Source organism: Danaus plexippus, chromosome 27 (assembly GCF_018135715.1).
Source record: "Danaus plexippus chromosome 27, MEX_DaPlex, whole genome shotgun sequence".
In the NCBI taxonomy this organism is placed as follows: Eukaryota; Metazoa; Arthropoda; class Insecta; order Lepidoptera; family Nymphalidae; genus Danaus; species Danaus plexippus.
In genome coordinates, this window is record NC_083555.1 from 231,825 (window position 1) to 250,310 (window position 18,486).

An 18,486-nucleotide genomic window follows, 5' to 3' on the forward strand; every position below is an offset into this window, starting at 1 on the left:
TGTCTTCATATATTATAATTAATTTTTGTTTGTAATTTTTTAACAACAACCCGTTGATATTAATTTTTCTTTGATCTTGTTCTAAATGGTTTGAGGCGTACAAAAGTTGAAAGCAACAAATAGCCTTCTCTCAGTGAAGCTTTTATTTTTCGTATCCTATATAATATATGTATGTATGTCTGTGTGTTGGTATCAGTGGGATGCCAGTATCTCATCCTGTTGATATGCCTCTGTCTGTCTGTTGGTGGACATTTCTCCTAAACAGTTACACGTATCACTGGATGCTGTCCAAGGTCATTTGGAGATCGAAATATTTTAAACATAATTAATCAGCTGAAGATGATCCTAATGGGTTCAATATTAATTATTTTCAACAGCCTTATTACTTCGAAAAATTTATGAATTGTAATATTCTTATAAAAAAACTAAGTTTTTTTTTTCCAAAACAAAACTTTTTTCTTTTATGTTAACAAATTTCAAGAAGCTTTAACTGTGTCCGCGTGTCTTGATAACGAAATCTCTACTTCCAAAACGCCACTTATTTCGATTCTGTTTTCTAAACTGAGACACTGTATCGGACGATCATACTATCGCTTAGTCAGATTTCTATAAACGAACAAACAGAAACACGGAATATAACAATATATATAGAATGAGTAAACGATTATTTCAGTTTTAGGAGATACGTCTTTGTATACGTTCAAATACAAACATACAATCCGACACCAGCAGCCAGTTTAGGAACTATCTTGTCATATACAAAACATACATTCAATGTATTATATAATTCCGCAGCCATGAATGAGAACAAACAATAAGCTTACAAATAGGTTTAGCGGAACTGGAGACAAAGCTGGTGATAACATCCGTCACAGACCTTGAGGGGACAAGGACGAGCTGATGGCTGATCATGATATAATGGAAGAAGATAGGAAGAGATAGTAAAAGAATAAAAGAGTTGTAGTATTAGGAACACGTCGAGAGAGATGTTCCCGAGATCAGGTCTTCCAGCGCAACTATCAAGTCATTTTATTAATGACCGGCTACAAAATGTATGTATATCTTACAATCTCTAGCACGGTAACCCCCTCACCACTCCCGCAGTCATCGCCAACAATAAAAAACAACAAGTGACATAGAAACGCGAAGACAATACAACCTCCGCCGTATTTAACAAGTTATGCACATGAGGCGCGTCCGAGGAAAATAATCCTATTTGTTAAACGGATCGAGACCGCGACGCGGACGACTACGGCTTAATATATGAGGAGCGAAATAAATATACCGCGTTCACAGAAAAAACAATGATAATATAGTAATAACGCGTGCTATCACCGCTCGATACGGCGACGCCTCAACTGTAGCTATAATATAAGTCAACTCGCGAGGAAAACAAATATCGGAGCGGCGGTTATCAAAATAAATACTAATTATTTTATTTTAAATAACTTCTAAAATATATATATATGTGTGTATGTATGTATGTGTGTATCATTATACGAACACAACCTGAAACTGTTTCACGTCACTCTTTATATCAACACTCTCAACACTCACTCTGTTCAATCTCACTCACAACGCGTCCGAACCGCGCGCCGCCTCCAGCGATACTCCATCAGTCTGAAACTTCAGCCGTCTTTCACGACGACCTACCACGCTCCTACCACCTACCACCCTACCACCCCGTCCATACGATCTGTTATCATCGGACGCACGACTGTCACTTCCGGGTGTCGAACCCCGTTCTATAGTCCGTGCGACCGTCGAGCGCCGGGCCGACATTCCTACAACACTATTGGACAGCGCGTCATCTACGGACGGAACAATTAATGTTAGAGTTAAAAATAACACTACACCAGAACAACCGAAATAGCATCTGACACACACATACAGCGTGTACTGACATACAATATACACATATATGGATATATATATTCTAATTATTATAATAAAAAAAAGTGAAGAAAACATCCTGTATAGTCAGTCATGTACAATTGTTATAAAAAAATAAATAATTAGTCATTTATATGTATTTGTTGAATACTTTACGTTTTAATATATATAGAGAATGCATTTAGCAATATGCATCAACCGATAACAACCTTTAATGTTCCTTACTTGTGATATCATTATTATTTGCATTATTTTTTAAGGGCGTGTTATATTGAAGTAATGATAAAAAGAGTCACCACCGATATCGGTATGTTCAACCATCTAAACAAGACCCGCAACACCGTACCTGATCCACAGGGAACAGGTCGTGCTACATCGGTTGATGTGAACACGACTACAGCTCAAACTGTCCATCGGTTTATTTTGGCAATGTATATTGAAGTGTATTTTCTGTATTTTTGGCTCAAAATATAACTTCTAGTAGAATTATTATTAGCTATCGGAATGTACATGATGATGTTGTGTATGACTCTACCGACTGGATTTTAAAACACTTCCTCAATATCATATGCCAACTTTAAGCTAAATACTAGAATTTCATTTCTAATATAGAAAATATATTGAAAGAATATTCCAGTCTCGGGTTCGAATCCTGTTTTTCGATTAATATTTTAATTCTATATTTTTTATACGAAATTTTCAAATCTTTTTTGTCTATATTTCAAAAAATATTTTACATCCAACACATACGATCGATACGCCTCTCAATAATTAATTACTGAATTACAATTCACTAAACGTTATTAAACTGCTGTAATTACCTCTTTATGGAACGATGGTCAGATGAATGAAATCAGAAGGAAGTGTTTTCTGGTTCAGAGGATTTTTGTCCTGGCGAGACCATTTCTCACAAACCCTTTAAATTCCTCGAAGGAGGAAGAAGGAGAGACGAGGACAAAGTCTCAGGAGATATGGACCAAAACATTAGAAGAACTGAATGAAGGTTAAAGAAATGATGGAACAGATATATAAAGACAGAGTATGAAACATCGGACACAATTATCCCGAGAAGCCAAGAGTCCTGACTGTGTGACCGGAGGAGGAACCCTAGACTACTGAACGAATATTGGATTCAAAGCTGTCAGTTCATTACTAGGAGCTGAAGAACAAACAAAGAAGAACAAACGAGTGGTGACCAGAGAAACCCAACTAGTCTTCCAGTTTAAGAAACATCGGAATTAATAATTTCTTGGACACTGAACTCCTTCTCAACTGAACTGATAGTGAGTGTAGCTGGACTCAATATATTTGATGCGGTGCGAGGGAGATCGGATCCATCAGCTAGAAAACAGATCGCTGAACAATTTGCACACAGAGTAAACTCCGAACATTGAGAAGCTATTTCCTATCACTAATAATAGCGCAAAATTAATATAAATAGCTATTACATATTTTGTGAGCAAAATGTAGTTCTTTGTTATCAGAAAAATCATTGAGAGGAAATTTTTTATGTTATAGTCTTAAATTATATTATTCGTTCTTTGTTACATTTTAATATAAGAATGTTACAATTTGCCTTGTAGTATGGAACATATACCGATATGTCACGACAAGAGCACGGAGACAGTAAGCGGCGGAACATCACGCCACTGAAGAGCTCATTATAAAACACTGTCAGTACTAAATAAACGTTTTACTTTAGAAAAAAATATCGCGATCTAAACATACATGAAGTTTAAGGAAATCGACAGAATGAGCTAAAAATGATATTGTTATGGAAGCGAAATGTGGAAAAACAATTAGGAGTGGATCAGAGGGTAGCTGGAGAAAAGGAGTCATCTGAGCTAGAGTAATATTTAAATGTTACCTTGTGTTTGCGTGGCGTTGAGCGAGCTGTCCCAGGGCGGGTCGTCCTCCATCTTACGGAAACTGCGCTCCACTGCAACACACGGACACATGTAATATACAATCACTTACAACCCCGCACGAGATCAAGAAAGAAACTCATCACCAGGCATACGAATATTATAGTTACAGAAAATGGTGTGGATTAGAATATACGAACGACTATCAAAATACAACTGGTTTAAGTCCACATGATATTCGCCTCCACAGTAGAAGACAGTCATATTTTACAAAAATAACCTAAATACAAGTGTTGTCTCTCGGTGTCACTTACTAAGTCGTTGTTATAAAGTTTATCGTTCAAGTCTATAACACCAGTATGTATGTATGTATGTATGTGTGTACTCACTGTTCAGGAAGTGCGCCGTCCCCGACGACTTCCTCGACTTCTTCTCGCTGGAGTCCTGACCTGAACACACACATTATTAACTAATATTCCTCTGTCAAGTCAATACTTAAGATATTCGTTATGTCTGTTCCTGTTTCGTCTCAGCCCTAAGCCGATCGTGATGACACTTTGCTTGTGTCGTGATGATTGAAATATATTTTTTCACTGTTTTCCATTTTTTCCTATATTGAACTTTCATCATCATATCTAGCGATTCATTGTTCGAGTACTCACTAAAACTTAGAATGGGTGATCCGAAGTGATAATAATTAATATGAAAATAAGCATATTTAAAAGGAACGACGTTTAGCCCATCTCGTTATAAAACCATAATTCACTTTGAAAAAAAAATGTCTTCGTGAAATATTTAGCTGGGAGCCAGCCTTTGCCAGGTAATTTAGCTATCACGACAGCGACGTGGTGAGTTTTGGTAAAACAACACTCCAGCTCGTAGTTGGCCACATCTTTGTCTTTGAGGGTCGTCGGACACCTTCTTGTTTGTCAGTCAGTTCGCAATCTTTGAGCACTGTCACTCTTCCAATCTGCCAGAAAGTCATCTTCGACGTCATTGACGCTTTCTGCGGTGGTTCCAGGGGGAGATTCCCTCTCGACGTTAATCATCCGTGGATGTTGTTCTCTTCTCCAACTCATGTCAGCAGGACGTTCGTTCCCCATATGTATTCTCAGGGTCGCTGTGTGTTTGGTATAACGATTTCCTTCAAGCGCTGCTACTTGACGCCAGCTCCGATTTCTTTTATCTTGTCTTCATTCTGATGTTTACTCTCAGAACGCTCGTCACCAAACGCATGTATCTCGTCCAGGTAATGTTGGCCTATTTATATGATTATTATATGGTCTACAGACATTCAACTATCATTAGTGTCGAGTCACCCTTCCTCTGATATGTATATGTTGTGTTATGCAAGTACGTACCGGGCAGCGGATGTATCCTCTCCATGAACCTGGAGATGCGGTTGTTGGAGTGTTCCCCGTCCAGGCAGCAGCCTTCCTCCACGGAGCGAGCGCAGGAGCGGTGCACGCGTAGCTTACAGTCTGACACACACACGCCGTACAGATTAAAACAGAAACTATACTATGAAATAATGCTTTACCAATAACACGAGCTACCATATCTTTGTTGGGAAAGTAAAGGAACGTGATCTGTCGACGGTGGCAGGTCGTTGACAAACTCATTACACTATATTTTCTATTTATGCAAGTTTTGATTCGACAGTTCTCTCGTATTAGAAGCAAGGTTGTACGGAATTATTGTATATTATCATATAGACTGACCTGTACAGACATAGGCCTGCGGAGCGAGACCCCAGATGACGAGGTCGCAGTGGTGACAGTGAGCCACAGAGGTGAGGGCTTGGAGTTGGAGGTGGTGACCTCGGACCACGAACTGAACAAACAGACAGACATACAGAAACAAAACAAGCGACAGAGACTTAGATAATGTAATGTGAATAGTATTTGTGATGGTGGACGAGGTTTGCCGATGTGTGTCGTTGTGTTTCGATGTGTTTCGTCGTGTGTCGTTGTGTGTCGTCGTGTGTCGTTGTGTGTCGTTGTGTGTCGTTGTGTGTCGTTGTGTGTCGTCGTGTGTCGTTGTGTCCACTCACCGGTTGCGGTTGTTGTTTGGCGATCTGTTTGAGTTTCTGTCTGTAAGGCTTCTCACGCTGCAGGAAGGAGGCTCGCGCGCCGCCCGCCGCCGCCAACACGGACGCCGGTCTACACGACACACGTTACCAAAATGTTACGATATGTTAACTAATTATTAATTCATTTGTTACTAGCACATTACTTCAACCACAACATTAAACCTTGTCGTTTTTTTCTACTTATATTTATTTTAAGCCAATAAAAAACGTCAATTTTAAAACCTGTTACATATGAACTAATACACTACCGCGTTCGTTGTTATCGAAGCGTCAGACTAAAAACACATTTACTACGGCTAATTAAGATACATCTATTGTCTGAAACGTTCCAACCGCGGCGTGTCACGAGGTACGGCCAGTGTGTCACTCGGCCTGCACTGTGCCGTACATATCTAACGTACATTAAACGTAATACGCAACACGTCAATAATATTGAATAACATTTACGACCTAACATGAGCCGTCACTGATCAAGTCTACTTCTATCTCCTGTCCTACTCTGTACGCCTTACTTCTTTCTACTCCTCCTGTGCCACCATCTCCTGTGATCCAGATCCTTGGCATCCACAGTCTTGGCGGCGAGCTTCTTATCGTACATTATACGGCTTCCCTACGCGCGACCATAGCTTCTGTCATCACAGCTATCGACCAACGTCACACACTGACAATAACTGCAACAGCTCTGAGACGCATTCAACCTGTATGTTTGAGGTGTCACAGTAATGTCGGTCTACCCCCCGCCTGTCGTTCGCTTTATATTTAACGTTTAATGACACTCGTTTGACTTTGACAGAACAAATGACGACATTCCATTTTGATACATGTAATTATCGTAGTACAAAAATATTTTAAATTACAAATACATGTATGTATTTTATAACAATTAAAAATATAATGCTATCTATGATTTCCGTTAGTACATACTTAAAATGATACTATGATTTTCGCATATAACTATAATTAAATCGTGTAGTTGTATCCAAAAAACATATTTTACTTTAAATTAAAAGTTAATACATATTTTTGTTGCTACAATCATTAAATCATTTCCCCTTATATCTTAACGAGAGGATTTCTATTGATATTTTATTATTATTAAGAACTCTAAGTATGTACATGTGAATTGTGAATGACATATGGGTTATAATTTATCCTTTTCAGTGTAGTTCTAGAGAGGACACATAATGACAGTGACACAAACACACACACATACACATATATATACATATACATAAGACACGTGTATTTTTCAAATGATTACGTCTTGTCACTGACCAACATCCACACACTAACCCGAGCTCGTGTGTATAAGGCTGGCAGCGACGTTCTGTATTATTCAGTAATGAAGTAATAACGAACTCAATAAATGCTAAATGTTGATAATAATTCCTAAATATCCAGCTCACGTCCGCCAGCTATCGAGTATCGACACACGGTGCAGGTAGCCGCCGATGGTGATAAATATTTTTACAAACTAGGTTTACGCCGCGGCTCCGTCTATATGGACTTGAGAATTTGATTTAGAGAAAAGTAATGTGTGTTTGAGTTAAATGTACGCTAAGCGACCGACAGCGACATCTGTCGACTGTGTAACTTCAAACTGCACACATGTTATGTGATGCATCAGAACTGAATAGAAAGTTGGAATAAATATTAGCTATAGACATATTTATTTAATGAAATGAAATGAAAAAGAATTAAATCGTTATTAATTGCTTTGAAATCCGTTCAGCAGATACGGTGTGAAGACTAACATAAGTTCGAACATCCTTACGAATATTACAAATGTGAAAGTAACTCTGTCTGTCCGCTGCCTCTTCACGCCATGAAAGCAATTTTGATGAATTTTGTTATAGAGATAGATAGAACACTGGCGAAGGACATAGGCTAGCTTTTACATGAGCCGACCCCAAAATTACACGAGAGGAACCATGAAATACAGCACTTGTTCTTATGTCCACCACAAATAAAACTTCTTTACTCTCCTACTAATAATAATGATTGTAATTTTAATATATATATATATATCCGGACAACACACAGACAACAATCTATTTACAAGAATATTTTGTAAATAATCGTAACATCTTCACAGCAAGCACACCTCAGATACTCCCATACAAGAGTCTTCTCCCTACTTCTCTCTATATACACATAATTATGACAAAAAATATACAACATTTGTTTACTTATTTATTTTATGTATTTTAAAACAGATGACCATACCTCCGTTGCTTACAATCACGCACAGACATAATGTATTCAGCCATATATAACACAGTCACTGTGGCAAAATACTTATATACAAGCAAACACCATGTGCGGTGTAAGTACCGCAGCGTGCTCCGTCCGAGCCCGTCTGCTGGCACTCGTCCTTCCGTATTATGTGGCGTGTCTCTAACCTGCACTGTAGACACAGCGCGGCGGTGACCAGGGCCGCTAGCAGCGCGGACTGCGCGTCCCCGCCCCCCGCCACCGACGACGTCCCGTTGGCGGACATGGCCCGCAGACGACCGCACATGATGCGCTCCACCACGGCCAGCTCCTAACATAACAACAAGTGAGCCAACGAGACTAGATAAAGAATGTAAACAAGCGGCCAATGGTTCACATTATAGATATTCTGGATATCAATGAGTTTTTGCCAGCCGCGTGTGGACCTGCGTCCTCTCACCTGCTGCTTGTCCTGTTCGCAGCGCTGCAGCACTCTATCGTCTGGTCCGTAGAGCGTGGCGAGGCCGACCTGTCTTTTCACCTGGAACTCGCTGAGCTGCCTCGCCAGCTGCTCCTTGGCCTGTCTCCTCGCTTTACGGAACACGTTCCGCAGAAGCTCCTCCTTGTCGAATTCTATTAACATAGAATATATTGTCGTCAAAACTGGACAACGACTTAGAAGTCCCGTATCTACCTCCGAGTATTGTATTATATACTACAGTACACTTATAGTCCAAGCGTCCGACGCCACGTCAAACAAATTATTTTATTCAATTGAAATATCACAAATCGATTCAACATCACTCGCATCCTAAGTAACCGAATAAACTTTGTTTTACTAGTACTATTGAAGAGAAATAACTCTACCATAGAATAGCGTAGTAAAAGTATTAAGAAAAATCGCTGAAGTTGAAGATAAAGTAAAACACCTCGAACATAAATTAAAAGTCCAGTGAATACATCGGGTGATACAGCGCCATCTATTTATTTGGGATCGACATTGGCTTAAATTAAAACGTGACACAAAATCGACACAAGGAAATAAACTTCCATTAAAAAAGTCCACATTTTGAGTTGTACATAGAGTAAGTAGTATAACTGAATCGCTGTAGTAGTGTAACAAGGCAACACAAAGTAACTTAATGACCAATGTGCGCGCATACTCGAAGAAGCCTTTCAGAACGTATTTCCTAATCTTTTTTCTTTTCCAGTGTTAAACATCATTTTCGTCAAACAAATGTTTATACGGGGCCATCCTCGCAGCCCCACTAGTTACCCTGCCCGAGCGTCACAGGCCGCCTACTACGAGCTGCTATTACTTATAATGACTTTGAAGGATATAAAATTTGGACAGAACTTTTAAGGTGTTAAGATTTTTGAAGTAAATTTTACTTAGCATTCTTTTGTATAGCACAGGAAGCTCTAGAGATATATGTAACATATCCGTCATGTTAGTTTGCTGTTGTTAATATTTATGTCAGTTACGAACTCGGTTTGTGGGATTGAGAATGATTTATTTGTAAGCTCTCCCCTCTGCCCGGCCGCGCACTACTTTACTATCATGTCTTAATGAATGATCGTCATGAGATAACTTAACACTCCCACGAGTTCCTCACTGACCGTTAACCAGCACGTGTTCTATCTCGTTGGCCATGTTCTCGTCCACGCCGGTGAGTTGTAGCACCTGGAACAATCAGACACAGAAATGTATGAGTGAATGAACAGTCCATCTACGAGTGACGTAGAGCGGTGCTACGATGTACGTACGGCGCCCGGCATGAGGAAGGTGGAGTGGATCTCGTAGGCCCAGCGTCGTAGAGCCGCTACGGGCGGCGGCGCGGCTCGGTAGGCGTCCGTTAGCAGGAGCAGCAGGGCGGCGCTAGCACACCTGGGCACGAACACACGAGACAGCGGTTACACGCGGTACACATTCAACTTCTATAGGAGTTCCATCACGTTAGAGATTTATACTTGCTACGTTTCCATGACTTTCTTTGCATTTTTGCAATACTGATGAATAACTCACAAACAACAAACGTTTTCAGCATTAAGGAAGCGTTGCGTGCTTGAATTAAAATTAAAAATAGCGACAGTACAACGAATATTCAATTAAAAGCGGGACTCGAACCTGCGACCTTCGAAATATCGCTTTACAGGTTAAGCTCACTGCCGTTCATAATACTGTCGCTTTATTTTTCACTGTAAATGCAATATTTTGAATTTTAATTCAAGTACACATCATTATTTGCTTACCAACACAACCATAAGAGATACGCATGTATATATGTGTGTGTGTGTGTGAGTGTGTATACTGACCGACTCTCAGCTAGCAGCCAGTTGAGTAAGACGGCGGTCCGCGCGCGGGACTCCAGCACGGACTGCAAGCTGGAGAACGGCCCGGGGGCGCACGACTCCTGGGGGAGATACGTGGGTTACTAGACACGCGGGGAATGATAACCGATGTAGGGTCAGTGATTATAAATTTACTAATATGACTCCATTATTAATGTAATGGAAGGGGGAAAATAAAAAAGATAAAAAATGTAATATAACCTAACAAATAAAGTATATGCAAAATAATAAATACAATATTAATTTGTTTTTATTCTGGTTCAGCAAAAAAAAATTAAAATGTTAAATAATAATAATAAACTCATTATATAACAGTTAACCCGGATTCGGATTTGGTAATCCGAAGATTGATGTCCGCGATATATCTCGTGTGCGTCTCGGCTCCTGACTCACCGTAACCGTTGTCATGAGTGTAGTAGTGTATACTCACCGAGCTGGGCGGTTCGTCTTCCTCCATGGATATGATGGCTCGCTGAGGGTCGGCGCACGGCTGGAAGAACACCGGGGACATTAACATAACACTAGGATGGAGCCGGGGACAGCTGGCAGGGCTCAGTGTGACCAGACACACTGGTGGGGATATGAATACGGTTCGTGATTTGTTAACAAAACGGATTTGTGTTTTGTAAATAAAATTAAAGTTTTATATTTATCTTTTATTTTTAAAAACGTTAAATTTTGTGTATAAAATTTACAGTACGGACACGAGTGACAGATTCGGTGATTAAGTGTGTACAATTATTAATTCACTATAATGAAGCGTTATAAGGGGTTTTCCAATAGGGACGCTTGAACTTTGACAGCTGATTGCGGCCATGTTGTTTGAGTGACAGCTGTCAAATGCAGTGTGTTATATTCATTCCGTCCTCCCAAACCACCATGGCAGGTTACAGTGTCGAGCAGCACGTGCAAATCATAAAATTGTTTTATGAAAATGGGTCTTCAGTTCGAGCAACGTTCCGCGCACTTCGCCCGTTTTACGGTCGCGATGATCGTCCTGCCGAGTCGACTATCCGTCGATTGGTGGACAAATTCGAGTCAACCGGGTCAGTTAACAATCAGCCGGTTCCCGTGCGTCAACGTAACGCGAGATCTGCCGAGAATATCGCTGCTGTGCGCGACAGTGTCCTCGAAAACCCGCGGCAGTCAATTCCGCGTCGCGCACAGGAACTCGGCCTTTCGCAGACGACAACTTGGCGAATTTTGCGTTGTGACTTGAGCCTGCACCCGTACAAGATCCAGCTGACCCAAGAGCTCAAGGTTAATGACCATAGACAGCGCCGTGTGTTCGCTGACTGGGCATTAGAGCAGTTGGAAGTTGACGCCGATTTTGGCAAAAAAATCATCTTCAGCGACGAGGCGCATTTTTGGATGAATGGCTATGTCAACAAGCAAAATTGCCGTATTTGGGACGAGACCAATCCACACGAGGTTCACCAAGTGGCAATGCACCCGCAGAAAGTGACTGTTTGGTGCGGATTTTGGGCCGGAGGCGTGATTGGTCCGTATTTTTTCGAAAACGATAATGGTGTGGCCGTCACCGTCAATGGTGAGCGATACCGGTCGATGATAACCAACTTCTTTTGGCCTGAAATCGAGAATATGGATCTGGACAACACGTGGTTTCAACAGGACGGCGCTACGTGCCACACAGCACACGCTACGATGGAAGTTCTGCACGATCAAGCGCCCTTAATGGAAAACCCTATATATTATATAGTAGTACCTGTGTGGGGTGATGATAGGGCGGCGGCGGGGTCCCGGGGGGCGGAGTCACCAGCGGGGGAGAGCCGCCCGACCAACACTCACTATCGGGCGGAGACAGGGCGCTCGCTGAGGAACAGGTGCCAGAAAATAATAGCGTAATACTTATTATGGAGAATGAATGTAACGGAATGTATACAAACTCCGCGGCTCGTGGTCCAGGTGCTCCGGAGACGACTGGCTCCTCACGTGCAGCACCGGCACACACCCGCGGCTGTCGTTCTGTGCGATGAGAGAGGATCGACATTACATACAGACCTGGACACGACTCCTACAACACATCACAGAGTTAGTCACTGTGGAGAATTTAAGGATGGAACACACGTGATGATAGACATGAACACTAAGAGCCAGAAACTACTACATGATGTCTACAGTGAAGGAAGCTTCAGCGTGTCCGGGCGGGGATAGTAACAACATGTCAGTCTCACCAGCAGCGGCGGCGGCGGGGCGTTCACCAGCGGGTAGTATAGTTGTAGGGCTATCGAGTTGGGTTCGGGGCCGTCCAGCTCCCCGTCCAGCGAGTGGGAGGATCTCCGGAACTTGTCCGCGGAGTAGGGCTGGGCGGGATATTTCTTGTACTTGGCCGGCTTGTTGGCGGTGGTGGTGGGGGTGGGGGTGGGGGTAGTTGGGGTCGGCCTGCGTGGCGGGAGCGGTGGCGGCGGGGTGTTGTCGAGGCAGGTGGTGGGCACGGCGGGCGCGGAATGGTTGTGTCTGTCGTCCGAGTTCTGCCTCACGAGCTGCTGGTCCTTCTTCTGGCGCAGGTTCCTGAGACTCTGTCCCGTGAGATTGCTGAGCGAGCGCGGCAGAGCCGACAGGAAGCCGCTGTTGACTCGGTCGGGGTCCTTCCGGGATAGCTTCGGAGTAGTGGGAAGCGGCGCGGCGTCCGGCTAGAAGGGACGTTTGTTACGTGGGTGGAGATTCTAATGACTCCATATACATAGGAACCAATTCGGTTTTAATAGAAATAATTTCGTCAAATCTACACCCACTTTAGAAGCGCATAAAGTCATCTAAGGAATAAAACATAGACAGCGAAGGCGGATATAAATTTGATAGCGTTCGAACGAGAAACAAAATAAAAGTATGCGAGAGATTTATATGAAATATTACAGCAATTTGAAAATATGTGCTAAAAAAAGACATGCAGAGAAGCCGACGACACGGGGACGACACGACTGCGACTCCGTTAATAGATTAGTATACATTGGATCATTATCAACGCGATATAATTTATTTTCGCCTTAATTATAAGAAAAATACAACAAAAAAAACATCTAGTATGTATTTTTTAAAATTGGTTTACTCAAGTACGTATATTTTTTTTTTGTATTTTTCTCTGCTAGCAACACCGACAAATAAAAAAGTGATGCAGTAATGCCGCAACATGTCCCTATCTGCTGTGTGGTGCGAGTGTGTTGGTGAGCTCTACCTCATCCTCCGGCGCTGCTCGCGTCTTACCTGTGTGGCCATGATGGTGTCTATCTCGTGTTGTAGTATGGAGCACCTCTGCTCCGCGGACTCCAGCTGGGCCTGTTTCCTCACATCCGGTACCTTGAGCAGGTCATCTGTAAAGGTACGTCATAGTGATGCTGTCAGTATAGTCGTGTATCCTCATAACAAACGGCTGAGTCTAGTCTGTAACATAGGATTCTCCTGTTGCCATGGCAGCACTGAATCCCGTGTGACTGTATTCTCTTGTCTGAGATGTGTGTGTGTGTGTCTGAGGGACTACACACAGCTGGCTTATAATGTTTGGAACTCACTTCTCAAGTCCCGGATGTATTTCTGTTCCTGTTCCAACATCAGCCTCACAGTCTGCGCCTTCGACACCTCCAACTGCCGCTGCTTCTCGGACTTCACACACAGACAACATTATATACCATCCACGTCGCTAAGATTAAATTAATATCAAGGGAGTGTTTTCTATACCGAGGAATAAATTAATATAAACTTGGTTTTTTTATGTAGCTCTCGTTGCATGAGGAAAAATTAACGGTAAAATTTAAATGTAGTACATCAGATTTCAATAATTTTATATCTCTCATTAGTGAATGAGGCAGTGGCCTCTACGATATTTCAATTTAAGGGAAAAAAGGAAGTTACTCACTTTATTGAATTTAATGTGTATACGAATATTCAAACTTATTAAAACGAATTATAATAATCGCGTGATATTTATTTAAGATAAAAATAAATATTAAACAGCCGATATCAAACAGAGCTAAACAAATATGGATGCAACTAGCGGCCTTAAAGTTATTATATATTGACACAAGTGTATTGGAGCTTCACATAAGATGTAATCTTATATAAGATATAACGTGACCCCTTGATACATATCAGAACATATCACATGTATATTTTGATAGTATCGCTCATATCTCACTAAATAAATATGTCAAATAAGATCGTTAGGCAAATTGTTGCTATTCACGATGGACGGTCAATAAACAAGTGGTGTAGGTATTATGTTAAGGATGATTTTGATGAATTTATGTAATACAGTGCTCACGTTAACCGGCACGGGAGCTGTGATGGGTGTCTTCAGACGGGACGTGTTCTGCTGCACGGTCAACACCGTGCTGGGGTTCGCTGGAAACATTATCACAACTCATAGTCACATTCGACATTGCATCAATATGACGGATGTATGGGTATGATATTCACCTCTGATCATGTGGACGACCTGCTGGTGAGCGTACTTGTGAACGGGCACGCAGTCCACCCTGAGGATGCGGTCTCCGGCTCGGAGACCAGCTCGCCAGGCGGCCCCGTGCTCCTTCACCGACTGTACGTACACTGGATTGTCACCTGGATTACAGGATTTGACTCAGTTAGTTGTTTGAAGAAAAGAAGAAATTACTAGAAGTACCCTAAGCAGTTTGTATTTAAAGCCTCGGTTTAGTTTATTTGTGTATGTTTTCTCATCAAATCCCCGATCTATGTGAATTTTTCACTCCTCGCTAACCCACCCGGTGTGCGACAGTAATTATGCACTGCACTTTAATATTTCGTAAATATGCAAAATAACAAGTAATAGGAAGTCGGGTCAGTTCGACTTCTCACAGGATAGGTATTGCGATACAAATAATAATTTTCGCTTATCGAATTTTCTTAAGTTTATAAACAAATAAAGATAATGTTATAAATCTTTACATGATAATGATGTTTTTCAATTTGATTAATTTAATGTCAATAACAGAGATATCATGTTTTTTATGAAGTTGCTCACATTAATAAACATATTGTATCACTAATGGATGCTTTGAAAACTTTTTCCATATGAAGCTACACGGTCAACGGGCGCGTGTTCGCTTTCAACGAGAAAAACAAACTTATATGGAACAGTGAAGAAACACTTTCACATTTTATGAGAGACTTCAAACAATATCAGAATGTAATTGCTTTGAAATTTCTTTATGCGGAAAGATAAAGGTCACGATTTGCATGTTGAATGTAGCGTTAAATAGTATGCGTGGACTAGCGTGCGCGTGTTTAAGAAGAGGGATACGACCATGCACTCGACGGGTAATCGGTGTGGAAGCGGTGGAGAGATAACAGTAAATTAAAATGTATCGACACTCTTTAATGTTAAAAACATAATTACACCAAGATGACAGTAAAACTGAAAACAATATATCAGTCACTGCGGAAATGGCCCACAGATCACATCACATCACGTTATAGTGAAATATTGGAGTACAGAGCTACACATCACTATAACGTAGGTAAATTGTACAGGACTGAAGAAGTTATGAGAACGGAGAAACATGAAAATACCAGCAGTTATGGAGATGGAGACATGGACTCTTATATAGTTAACTGCAAAAGAATTTCGTCAGAGAATGGAATTAGAGAATAGGCCTGAAACATCTGTTACCAGGAATGTTTCGAAGAGGAAAACTAAATACATCTCAACATTTTAAGCTGAATCGCCTCTAGTTTTCAATGGATACCTGTACTTTTTCAGAGGAAACGCAGAAATTTTAAGTGTCAGTTCATCAGAAACATTAATAACATTAGGTGTCCATAATTAAAAAGCAATATTCATCTAAGTAAGCGAGTACTTGGGATGTGACATATGCAACAATTCAGCCTTTACGACGACGTCTTCAGTACCTGAGACCTTCATTCCATATCCGTGCTCGTCCCTGACGACGGTGACGGTGAGCAGGTCGTCGCCCCCCGCAGGCCCCGCCCCTCCCAGCATCACCTGCAACAGACACCAAGCTGTGAGGAATCAGACGTGCCACCACTTGAACGCAATATTAAATATACATAGATACCATAGTTTGGAACATGCTTGAATAGCTCTATAAAGCGGTAACTTCCGAAGGGACGGTTATAGTGACAAAAATACAGCAGACGGCCTACCTGATGGAAGTAGTACCGTCGCCCATGGACAACCACAACATAGTTTCGCGGATGTGTTGCCACCCTTGATTGGTGAAGTGGGAAAGGGAGGGAAAAGGGAAAGGACAGAATATGATGGGAAAAGGGAATTTGCAACACTCACTCATCGGACGAAACGTAGCCAGTAAAGACTACTTCGCGCCGATCTTCTGTGAGAGGGTGGTACTTCCCCGGTCGAGCCAGCCCATGTTCGAGCTGCAATAATTTGACCATAGCTAGGCTCTATACCACATAACACTATACCATGTACTATATACGTAGAAAACTCTAGTAAATGTACATCTAACATCCCAATTCTAGATTTTTGAGAAATATAAAGGGAATAATAAGTTCTTGATTAATACTACGCCATGGATTTGTTGGCGACATAAATACAAACTATAGAAAACTGACGTTTTTGTATGTTCACGCTAACCTCAATAACTACTGGTCCAATTGAAAAAATTCTACCAGTGTAAGGTGACTTGTTTAAAGTGGAAGGCTATGGGCCGTATACCGTCACGCTACGGTAAGTGAGAATACAGTAAAGTTGAGAGATGGTATATTTTATGGGCTAAGGTAGTGCGAAGACAAAAAGGTAAAATTTTTTCAAACATCATGTATAGTTAATTAAATTATAGTTCAATAAATACCACATTTATAAACCCCAGTACATTCATCTAACTCTCTAAGTCCTTATCTAAAACATTTCTTTTTATTAGTATTTACGCTTAAGAAACATTTTTAACTTCTAAGCATGCAAAGTGAGTAGTTACGACAAAAAAACTGTAAAAAAAGATTTCATTCACGACCAAATTATTTAGGAAATATTCGTGAATTGTTTGCAATGTAGTAGAGAAACTAATTTTACGTTTAAAAAAGATGTGAATCGTCCGAGCCGTCTGAGTGAAGACCACAGTTTATATGTCAATGTGACATTAAATGTTGTATTTTATTATTGTTTTTTTTAATTGCAAGTATCGTCAGTACTTTTTTGTTTAATTATTTAGTTTTTATGTATAGTTAACCAGACGTCAGAAAAGTCGAGCTCTTATATAACTTAAATGTATTCCTTATCAAATATGATTCAATGAACCTTATCTTTCCTTGAAATTGCAGTTTACACAGTTGGTCTGTGAAGGAAAATTTTATCACTTAAATAAAAGAATTAAAAATTATTAAAAGAATTTAACTGCAAACAAAGTCATGTTTAAAGCGACCGGAACGAGGTGTTCCGAAGGTTGCAGATTCAAATCATTCGTAAGTTGTTAATTCTGTGTTTTCTATTGTTTTTTTTTATGTTAAAGGTGGCAAACGAGCAGACGGCCTACTTGGTGGGTAGCAGCTACCTTCGCTCATTGACATCCGCAACATCTCTGTTGCGGATGCGTTGCCAACCTTGGTTTTTTAGGAATAGGGAAGGGTGGGAATAAGTTAATGTCAGAAACAGGTGGGAATATGGAAAGAGCAACCGGCTCTCTCAATCATCAGACGAAACGCAGCCCTTAAAGGCTACTTCACGCCGATCTTCTGTGAAAGGGTGATACTTCCCCGGTTGGCCAGCCAGCCCATGTACAATTTGTAATTACATGACCACAGCTAGGCTTTACCACCTACAAAATGTAAATTGAGTCATATATGAACATAAAATTAATTCGTCAATACGAATTCTTCAATACTTCAAAACCAACCGCTTCATCAACTGAGCTATGATGCCATCAATCTCCGCTGCCATGAAACTATGATTTTCGGATACACTCCGCGCATTTATCATTATACTAAACTCGACGTTTCGGTTACTTTAGAGTTTAGAGCAACCGTGATTACTGACGGACAAAATGAAAATGTCTGTCAGTAGGGCTTGTTATTTGTGATCTGCCGCCAACGATTGCTTAATTTTCTAGCGTATTG

At 40.9% G+C, this 18,486-nt stretch overlaps 1 protein-coding gene across 3 annotated transcripts in view; it reads right to left on the reverse strand.

The window, feature by feature from the left end:
- The window catches only part of LOC116775796 (rho guanine nucleotide exchange factor 12), an 88,354-nt gene that overhangs the window by 53,832 nt on the left and 16,036 nt on the right, over positions 1-18,486 (reverse strand). For 2 of the 3 annotated variants that reach the window (XM_061525062.1, XM_061525061.1), the window contains 19 exons: positions 16,303-16,396; positions 14,851-14,994; positions 14,696-14,775; positions 13,947-14,037; positions 13,642-13,748; positions 12,612-13,070; positions 12,324-12,402; positions 12,143-12,249; positions 10,847-10,906; positions 10,381-10,478; positions 9,832-9,952; positions 9,685-9,748; positions 8,525-8,697; positions 8,253-8,395; positions 5,812-5,920; positions 5,480-5,591; positions 5,120-5,239; positions 4,148-4,207; positions 3,761-3,832 (listed from right to left, as the gene is read on the reverse strand). In XM_061525062.1, the coding sequence (XP_061381046.1) occupies positions 3,761-3,832; positions 4,148-4,207; positions 5,120-5,239; positions 5,480-5,591; positions 5,812-5,920; positions 8,253-8,395; positions 8,525-8,697; positions 9,685-9,748; positions 9,832-9,952; positions 10,381-10,478; positions 10,847-10,906; positions 12,143-12,249; positions 12,324-12,402; positions 12,612-13,070; positions 13,642-13,748; positions 13,947-14,037; positions 14,696-14,775; positions 14,851-14,994; positions 16,303-16,393 (2,290 nt within the window). In that variant the 5' untranslated portion in view covers positions 16,394-16,396. The remainder of the gene's footprint in view (positions 1-3,760; positions 3,833-4,147; positions 4,208-5,119; positions 5,240-5,479; positions 5,592-5,811; positions 5,921-8,252; positions 8,396-8,524; positions 8,698-9,684; positions 9,749-9,831; positions 9,953-10,380; positions 10,479-10,846; positions 10,907-12,142; positions 12,250-12,323; positions 12,403-12,611; positions 13,071-13,641; positions 13,749-13,946; positions 14,038-14,695; positions 14,776-14,850; positions 14,995-16,302; positions 16,397-18,486) is intronic. The other variant, XM_061525063.1, reaches the window with a different exon arrangement.